Consider the following 10,745-nt stretch of genomic DNA (forward strand, 5'->3'; position numbering starts at 1 on the left):
TTTTAAAATAGGAAATCTTGTAGAGCTTCCAATGCATTAATAAAATATACCAAAGTCATAATTTTGTTTCAAAGTGATATATAGTTTCAAAAGAAAAAGAACTCCGGCTATTATGGTCTTAAAGAATAGTTCTACCTATTACAGTATAAGAAACATGCATGAGTTTAAATTATGGGTTGAAGCTTCTTAAACTAATATTATGGATACACACTCTTTTCTGAACTATCAGTTCAGTTTTATTTTAATTTAACATAACACAAAATAAAAATAGTCAAGTAAAAATCAATTTTGAATAAAATCAATTTTGATAAAAAAAAACAAAAAAAATGCGAAACTGAGAATATAAAAATTTACCTTGAACAAAACTATGCAGAAAGAAATAATATTTTCATAACATACTACCTATAATCACCTCTGCTCTCATTTAATTTAATTAGAAGTCCGATAAACTGAGAATAAAAACTTTACGAGCAGTTGCATAAGAACAATGCGAAAAAGGATCTTTGAATAAAACAAAAAAAATATTATTTATAAAAATATAAAAAGCGTTTAATGACCAAACATTAAAAAACAAACTTGAATGAACGTAAACAAACGCACATTAACGATGTAAATGAACGAACACGTTATGTGTCAAACATAAATGAACGAACACGATCTTAATGAAAAAAAACTGAACGAACGACCTTGTTCGTGTTCGTTCATTAAGCTTTAATCGAACAAACGAACGGTTCACAAACACATAACTGAACAAAACTTCGTGTCCGTGTTCATCCGTTAAGCAAATGAACTTGTTCATGTTCATTTGTTAACTTTCTAGATGAACGAAAAATAAAACAAAACAAACATATATCAAAAAGACAAAAAATACCCTTCTAACAATCGGTAATTAAATTAGAGGAAAGTGAAAAGTAAAAGTTATACCTCTGCATCAGTATCATAGATTGTCACCCGAAATGTAACAAACACGTTGCCCGTCTGCTTAATAGGTTAATACCGCACACTTCACCAAACCATCTACAATATGTTGAAATTAAATAAACTATATTAACCAAATGAAAGATGAGTGTAAATTTGTAATATAAACCATGATTTAATATCTTTATTGTACCTGAAGTATGCAAATTCATACCCCTGCGCACTATATGCCTGCTAGTTAAGAAATTGAGTAATCATATTAGTCCATCATATAAGCACAAGTTAAATACATAATTTAGAGTGTGCTCGTGGCTTCATACAGGATTCCGTAGAAAGATGTAGTTTATGAAATAATTTGTTCTCTCTAATTGCACAATATATACAATCAGTATGAAGTGCATTACCCTTTTGTTTCAACTAATAAGAGCCCTAACAATCAATATGAATAGAACAGTGTAAGCAAAAAATTATCATAATTCATGATTCATAGTAATTATTATTAGTATTCACTCCAAAATTAAATAACATGATATAAAGTAACAAATGAATGTTTAACATAGTACATCAACCTGGGTATATTTTATTTATTATTAGTATTACTAATATTACATTGTTCTGACCCGAGCCCGTCCCACATCAAAATCGTTCTGACCAAACCAAAAGTAATATATTTTTTTAAAAACTACACCCTGTTTGTATAAGAATATTTGGCCGTTACTTGTTTAGGTTTAATATAATTGTACTATTTGTACGGAATGTTCATTTGCGTTCGATTATATTTGTTCTATTATGTCCGTCTAACGTTGTTTGTGTTCATTGACGTTCGATAACTGTTCGTTTAGGCTTTAAATGAATGAACATGAACAAACTCGCTTTTTCAACGAACGAACATGAGTATAGTCAAGTAAAAATCAATTTTGACTAAAATCAATTTTGATAAAAAACAAAAGAAATGCGAAACTGAGAATATAAAAATTTACCTTGAACAAAACTATGCAGAAAGAAATAATATTTTCGTAACATACTACCTATAATCACCTCTGCTCTCCTTTAATTTAATTAGAAGTCCGATAAACTGAGAATAAAAACTTTACGAGCAGTTGCATAAGAACAATGCGAAAAAGGATCTTTGAATAAAACAAAAAAAATATTATTTATAAAAATATAAAAAGCGTTTAATGACCAAACATTAAAAAACAAACTTGAATGAACGTAAACAAATGCACATTAACGATGTAAATGAACGAACACGTTATCGGACGTTTGTCAAACATGATCTTACTGAAAAAAAAACTGAACGAACGACCTTGTTCGTGTTCGTTCATTAAGCATTAATCGGATAAACGAACGGTTCACGAACACATAACTGAACAAAATTTCGTGTTCGTCTTCATCCGTTAAGCAAATGAACTTGTTCATGTTCTTTTGTTAACTTTCTAGATGAACGAAAAATAAAACAAAACGAACATATATCAAAAAGACAAAAAATACCCTTCTAACAATCGGAAATTAAATTAGAGGAAAGTGAAAAGTAAAAGTTATACCTCTGCATCAGTATCATAGGTTGTCACCCGAAATGTAACAAACACGTTGCCCGTCTGCTGAGTAGGCAAAACCTTTTTAGAGCATAAAGAAGATAACTAAACAAATACTTCACAGAAAGTAGAAGCACCAGAAATACCTGTTATAGCATCAGTGACAACTTCATAAGCAGATGAATTTGATGAATCATAAGAGAACCCTACTCCAACTGGGGTCTCTAAATACAACATATTTGCCTCTGAAATTTTCAAGAAAATGCAAAATTAATTCATTAATATATCTTGAAAAGGGTATCAACTTTTTCAATAATAATAATAATTACTTTACCTGTGTTCCAACCATACTCATTTCTCACCAGACCCTGACCATTTGGCCTAAAAGGCCCATTTTCTAAAAATGCTCCCAACTCCCAGTGATGAACATCCAGGCCCTACAAGATAATTTCCATGTAATTTGCTTAAAAATGTAAACTTTATGAAAAAAGTGAACCTAATTTTCATAAAAATCCAAGCTTTTTCATCATTCTTGTAAAGGGTTAATTTTTTATTATTATTTTTTTTAATTTACCTCCATTCAACCAAAGAACCAATGGCTTTGAAACTGGATCAACTTCAGCTTCCACAAAATAGTAAAAAAGAGCTCTTTTTTTCTTGGCATCTACAGTCACATAACCAGAATATTGTTGAAATCCCACTTGTGGTTGACCAGGCAGCTTCAAAATCTTGTCAGGTTCAGCCAGTGAAGCCTCATTCACCACCATGACAGCACACAGTACAAGCAGCAGAAGCATTGCAGCCATTGTAGCCAAAATTTCAAGAATCAAACCAAAGATTTCACTACCCTTTATGAAAAACTAAACCAACAATTGTGATGAGCGAGAACCCTGAAAAATAACACCCAAAAATCGGATTTCACTACCCTTTACGAAAATAACACCCAAAAATCAACAACCCTGAAAAATACGAACCTGATGAGCGATAATCGGATGAATCGGCCACCAACTGAAGCGGATTTTGCTTGAGTGCGTAAGATCTTAGATGAATTGTAAAACGGATGAAGGAAAACGTGATTAGGGTTTATAAAGAGTTGTTCGACTAAGGGTTGCGTATCAAGAAACGAAATCCGGATAAAAAAAAAATGATCGATTTAAAATATAAGAAATCAGTTTACTGTAACGTACCTTTGATCTTCATCATGATGGCTAATGATAGGAGTAAGCTTGAATTAGAGAATCATCTCGGATTAAGAACTTTGAATTAACATGATGACAGATTTAGGTTTAGAAGGTTGTGTTTCAAGATTTGAATTTTGAAATGGGGGAGTAGAAAGAAAGAGAATAAAGTAGACCTGTGAAAGAGAATAATAATAATAATAATAATAATAATAAAGTAGATAAAGTAGATCTGTGAATCAAACGTGCGTTCAGAGGAAGACAGGGAGACGTGCCCTTCTAACTTTTGAACAATATAGCAAATAGAATGTGGGGCTGATCTCAAATTCATAGGGCGGTGACACGTGTCAGAACCTGTTTTCTTTTATTATATAAATATACACACAACATATATATATATATCACACACAACATGTATACATATACATATATATATACACACAACACATACACATATATATATCACACACACAACATATATACATATACATATATATACAATAGTAGTATAATAATAATAACCTTCATCTCCTCTAGGCGACAATTAAACCCCGCCCCCGTCCCAAATCGCCCACATATCGCCCGGGTGGCGGTGTTCGCGCCCAAATTCGCCCCTAACTCACGCCCACTACAGATAGCCTAAGAGTAAATAGTGTGTAAAGGAAATACAAATATATCAAAGTACAACATATTATTAGAGGATGTTATAGAGTATACTAGGATATTGATCCGTGAGTTTTACAGGCGAAAAAATTTAAATATTGCAATAAACACGTAATATTTGAGCGACAAGAATCAAATATTTGTATGATGTGTTGATGTTTGTTTATAAGTTCTATAATAAGTAGAAGTGAGTGCACCTGTTATTGTTATTGAACCAGACATTGTTATATGTTATTGTATGTTATTGTTGTTATTAAAATATACATAAATTGTTGTAATATGCAATTCAAAAACAGTGTCAAATGATAGGTGGTTGAAGAAATCATGCCTAAAAAATTAATAACTTCAAAACAAATGCAAACGTAACAGAATAAATATATGAAGAATAAAACACAAAAACAAAATAAAATTGATTATGATTGTATATATAAATAATAGTTTTTATAGGTGTTAAACGACAAAATGTTCTGGTGTACGTTGATGATTGTTGTTTCTCCTTTCATCAAAAAAGAATGCCCATTGTGCCCGCTTATCAACTTAAGAGATTTGAAATATATTTGTAGGATCAACTACAAAATTATGAAAAGATTATAGATATTTACATAACAAAAGGTACCGATAAATACACGAATATGTAAATAATCAATAATATTTTAGGGAAACAAGTATTACTTAACTCACCTAAACAACTTTGACCGGAAAAGTTATATGCACATAAAGTACTTGGAGATTGATTGTGTTGTCCAATTTGTGATGGAGCTGGGCAATACTTTTATGAGTTTCATTAGCATAACTTAAAATTGCATAAAAAATACGACAAGTTAGTAAATAAATATATTTTATTAATTACACGTATGTTTCTGAGTTGTATGTTATAAAAGAAAATGTGTACATTAAAATAAACAAAATTATTATCTTGGTGATCAAACATAATTTAATCATTGAACCACAACTTAACATATTGTCAAAAGTGTATAACACTGGTAGCATTTTAAATGTTATGTATTGATATATGTTTGCCACTAGTAGAAAAAAGACTTTTAATGATATGCGCACTATGACGAGCGGTGATTTATGAGATGCAAATGGGCGTGTCATAATTTTAAAATTTTAAAATATTTATAACAGTTATTTTTGCATGTCATGAATTCAGTTTCGTAACTAAAAAAAATGTGTATCCTCCTAAATAAAAACTCATAAACCCAGCACCTGCCCAATATTACTTCTCAGAATAGCACCCAAGCTTTCTAAAGCACAACCACTTTACCACGTCTCTCTCAATCTTCACCAATTTATCCATAATTTGATTGATTTGCATCATTTATGGTAGATAAAACTCACAAATTGAAAACCCTAATGATGAATATGAAGCTTTTGAAACTAGATCTGGATCAAACCCTAGAAAAATAGCCTAATTCAGTCACGGGTGAGAAATCATACGTGTTTTGTTGTGTGTAATTGTTAACTTGAATTCAATTTTTTAATGCATATTCTTTTATTTTTTATTTTTATGGTTTTGCAGTCAAAACTTTCAATGAAACGAAAGAAATGCCTGATTACAGTAGGTTAGTAAGGTGGCATCAGGGTCAGTCCATAGGGTGGCGGGGTGGTCGACGGCCACAGGCCCGACACCCGTTAGGCCCGATTTTTTTTTTAAATTATATTTATTTTTATTAAAAACAAAATGGATATTTAATGTTTAAACTCAATTACATGACCACTAGCTTGGTCTAGTGGCTAAAGAGTATTACTCTCAACCAAAATGTCATGGTTCTAGTCTCATTTTAGACATGTTTAATCCTATTTTTAAACAAAAATTTATTACACAACCCAAATTAGAACCAAGTAAACCCATATAAAAATTTAATTGTTTAAACCAATAAAATACTACATTTTAATTAAGACCCGAAAAAAATTTCAAGCTTTGATTTGCAATGTGGGTGTTTGTTAGATCCGTAAAGTGTCATAGTTGATTGAAGTGAAAACCTTAAAAAGGGAAATGTTGGAAAAAAGTGACAGAAAGTACATTCTATACTTTCCACAAGTAAGGATCTAATCGAATCAAATAAACTCCAATCAAATCGAGTGTGATTTGCAATCTAATTGAGTTCAAAACTGATCGAATCGAGCTTAAATATAATCGAATTCCAAATTAATCTAATCGAATTACATAATTGATCGAATCGAGTCAAGATTTAATTATAATCGAATCACAACCTAATCGAATCGAATCATCATTCGATTAGATTAGACCACTCGATTAGACTAAAATCTCGTTCGATTAGATACCACCATTCAATTAGATTAGCTCGTCATTCGATTACTTTATTCTTGTTTATTTTCACAGAAGTTGCTCCCCCATTCGACTACTTTGCATTCGATTACTTTGTACTTGTGTATTTTATGCAGAATCTGTTGTGTTTGTGTTTGAACTTGAGTTTGTTAAGAAATGGCTATTACAAGTAAAAATGTTATAAATGAAGTTGTAAGAAGTTACTTGATCTTTAATAACGAGGCCAGAACTACTAATAAGCCTCCAAAGTTAATGAATTGGGACAATAACTTTGAAGAGTTCAAATGGTGGTTTAAGAATTACATTAGAATTCTTGATTATAATTTTCTTAGATCTATTGAACAAGGTCCATACAATCCCATGACTACTACTGCTGATGGCCAAGTTCCTAATGTATACCCTATTTATCTGCTTGGCATGTATACCCTATAATCGCAACAATAAAAGAAAGTATCCTAAGCCCGAGTATGGTGTTCGAGCCCACCAAAGAACCCAAGCCCGAATCTCCCAAACCCGAGTATCCTAAGCCCGAATCCTTCAAGCACAGCAACTCTCCTCATTACCGCAACAATAAAAGAAAGTCCAATTCCCAAAACTATAATCTGGCCCAATCGCAAGCCCAACCCACCAAGAAGCCCTACACAGGACCCCACCCACTATGTGATACGTGTAACTTTCACCATTCGCCTAACCTAAAGTGTCGACAATGCACCCATTGCAACCGATTTGGTCACCTCTTTACCACATGTCGTGAACGCAACCAACCTTTGATGCAACCATTCACCTCACCTCTTATCCAACCCTTACCTTATACTCAAACGTTTACCTAAGCACCCTCAACTATTAGAGCTTGTTACAATTGTGGAGACCCTAGCCATTTCGCAATGCATGCCCAAGACTCACACACATGAACCAAATTCAATCCTACCCTACTCAAACCGCTCAATATCAAGACTACCAAGCCCAAATAAATCAACTTCAACCAATCCAAGCTCAACCCAACCAAGAAATTCAAGTCCAACCCATTCAACCAATTCAAGTCAATCAAACCCCAATCAACCAACCAGCCTCAAGTGACCAAGATACTCAAGGGAAAGTGTGTTACATCAACGGTTCCCGAGTCTAAGCATAACCCTTAATGAAGACATGCTACGCAAAAGATGTTTATTTTATTTAGTTCTTTTCTTTTAAATCTAATGTATTGACTTCCTTAAATCTCCAGTTTTGTTATGAATGAGAATTATGGTTATTTATAATGGTATTCAATCTCTTATTGAATCCTATCTTGTCGTTTATTGCACTATATATTGTTACACAATTTATTTTCATGATTTAAGTGGTCTATGACCGGTTATTTACCGGGACTATGTGCATGGTGATGTGCATAGTTATCTAATAGTACCGTATTTGTATCATAAACTGCCTATGACCGATTTCCTGCAAATGTTCTGGAAATTAGGACTATGAACATGTGTTGTACATAGTTATCTAATAGGAGTCACATGTACAAATTTTATTTTGATATTTTAATACATGACTACCCCTCAAACTCACCACATTCTCACCTCATCTCATCGATCTTATAATCTTGGTTTCAAACCTTATATATTATTGTATTCATAAGTCATGTGATTCGTTTATTGTGTGAACCTATTTATTATTGTGTGAATTTTGTCGTCATCTCAAGTATTTTCTTTACATCGTATGTGTAAGTTACTTATATAATTCGAAATTTTCCTATATCTATTTATTTCATTTTGTTGTTATTACTCTCGATGGTTAACTTCAACTATTTTGTCATTTTTTGGATTATTTTACTAGTTAATTATGTTCATCAATTTTCATTCAATTTTAGTCCATTGCTCTTGATCAAATGATATTGATTTAAAAATTTCCTTTTACCCACGTTTTCAAACCCGCACAACGGGACGAACTATGTGCATCATGCGACGACCTAAATAATTACGAGTGCACGCATAACTATCAAAGTCCTCGCATGGAACTCATAGTGAATACGGTTATGTGTCATAACTCAGAACCGAGGGTGATTTTGGCTAATGGTACAAATATCGATGTTATAAGGGCATGGTGAATACGCCGCCGGTACATCCTATACATAAGTGTCCTTATCATGCCTTCCGTTTGTAGCGTTATTTGGGTCGCCTAAAGATCTGTATTATTTTATATATATATATATATATATAAAAGAAATCATTTATTTCTTAGACTCTTACTTTCTTTCTTTATGTTATGTTTTATTTAATTTCGGGACGAAATTTCCAAAATTTGTGAATCCTGTAACATTCGTCAATTTTCGGACCCGAAAACCCGACTCGTTTAATTTTATTATTATTATTTATTTATTTATTTTTCTTTTTCTCTTCTTCCCTCCCACCATCGGCCAACACTTTTCTTTTGCTTCATTACCCACGATTTAAGGCATGGAATCACGTAATTGACTTTGTATAAACGTTAAGTGATAAAAACGCGTCCAAATCATACCTTAATTGTGTTAATCAACAACCAATTGACAGCTCAATGCCAAAAATGAACCGCGGACCATTCGATTTCTAAAACCCTATATAAACTCGTTTATATTTCAATTAAACTCGTCCACAACTCACTCAAGCTATCACGACCTATACCCCTATACTTAATTAGATCAGTTCACTTGTTATAACTCGTTCATTCATCCCTAAACCGCTGGCGCTGCTTGATCTCGTTCACCCACCTCTGATCGTTGTTAGAGGTAATTGTATACATGGTTAGAATCGCGATCCAGTGTTGATTAAAAGCCCTAAGGTTTATTGGAAAAACATTAACAGATTTGGATCAATTGAATTCGTTAGGGTTCTTAGCCAAATCTGTTGATGTTTGCTTATGTTTATATTATTTGGGTCTGGGTATTGTTGCAAGATGTGGGATGGCTCAACTGGTTAAGACACTTGAATCCCGGGGTGGAGGTCGCGGGTTCGACCCCCTGTCACCCCGTTTTGCCTTCTTTTTTTTGGGTATTTTGTTACAATAATCAATTCCAATCATTTTAAAACCTTAATAAATGATAAATAATTTATATCTTATTAAAACCAACATATTAACTCGTTGTTTTCCGAATCTCGTTTAAAACTAGATATATATACATATATCTATGTATATATAAACATATGTATAATGGTTATTAAAAGTTTATAAGAGTTTTTGTAATGAATATTTAGAAAGATTTTGTTTATTTAGCATACGTAAATTAAGGATATAAAAATTATTTACATAATAATTTGGCTAAGTAATTTATAAACAAATGACATTTTTATAAATATATATTGTTACCACTTTAATAATATAAGTACGAATATTTTATAAACAATTATATTTTATACAAATATTAATTTTTAAGTAATCTTTATTAATCATAAACTCTAAATACAATATGCTATACTCTCTATACCCGTTCGTGTCTTGTTTCTCTCTTAGTCCAATTGTTAATTTGTAGTATTTTTCCATTATTACACTTGTTAGGATTTGACTTTGCTACCTCTTGAGCGCGACGCTTATTCTCCTACCAATCTTAACGTATATTATTCGGTTGCTTATTCTCTAAGGTGAGTTTACATATCCCAATTTTTCATCTTTTATATTTTGGGGGTAGCATGTATACCCTATTTAAATTACTCATTTTTATCTACTTATCTATTCATAACACAATTCAATATATGTTTATGTGTGATTATTGCATGCCCTATGATTATGCTCTATATGCTTAAATGTTCATTTTATGTTTGGTGGTTGTTATCTCATCCTCATCTATCCTCATCTAGTATGATCATACATTACCCAAGTACATTGATTTCGTATCAATTGATTTCGTATCAATAAGAACGGGTCCACATCTATTTAGTTGTTTACATTTTCATATAAATAGTAATACTCATCATTTACATATGAATTGTGGTTTTTATCTATATATGTATCTCAACTAAAACTTATGTATTCTCACCAACATTCGTGTTGACAAATTCTATTTTTATACATGCTACATGTACAAGTAATTTACATTGTTCAAGATCGAAGAATTTAGTTTTACCTAAGGATATTATTCAAAATACAAAACACGATGTAATTGTTGTTCTGTTTATTGAATTTGTGTACTTGTTTTGATAT

The 10,745-nt window shown here is 31.8% G+C and overlaps 1 protein-coding gene across 1 annotated transcript; it reads right to left on the bottom strand.

Moving 5' to 3' along the window:
* Window positions 1–2,787: 2,787 nt before the first annotated feature.
* LOC143605391 (serine carboxypeptidase-like 46) lies at window positions 2,788–3,311 on the bottom strand. The gene is made up of 2 exons (XM_077081530.1): window positions 3,028–3,311; window positions 2,788–2,890 (listed from the first exon to the last, which is right to left on the bottom strand). Exons 1-2 carry the CDS (start codon window positions 3,257–3,259, stop codon window positions 2,835–2,837), a joined length of 288 nt encoding a protein of 95 aa, XP_076937645.1. The 5' UTR covers window positions 3,260–3,311; the 3' UTR covers window positions 2,788–2,834.
* Between the last annotated feature and the right edge of the window lie 7,434 nt (window positions 3,312–10,745).

The sequence above is a fragment of the Bidens hawaiensis genome, unplaced genomic scaffold, assembly GCF_021521415.1.
Source record: "Bidens hawaiensis isolate Kalapana, Puna unplaced genomic scaffold, B.hawaiensis_p1.1 tig00002123_1, whole genome shotgun sequence".
In the NCBI taxonomy this organism is placed as follows: Eukaryota; Viridiplantae; Streptophyta; class Magnoliopsida; order Asterales; family Asteraceae; genus Bidens; species Bidens hawaiensis.

Coding starts and splice junctions, on each gene's coding strand:
- LOC143605391 (XM_077081530.1), bottom strand. CDS start 3,259: ATGGCTGCAATGCTTCTGCTGCTTGTACTGTGTGCTGTCATGGTGGTG. Junction 2,891..3,027: donor GGTTCTTTGGTTGAATGGAG/GTAAATTAAAAA, acceptor ATTATCTTGTAG/GGCCTGGATGTTCATCACTG.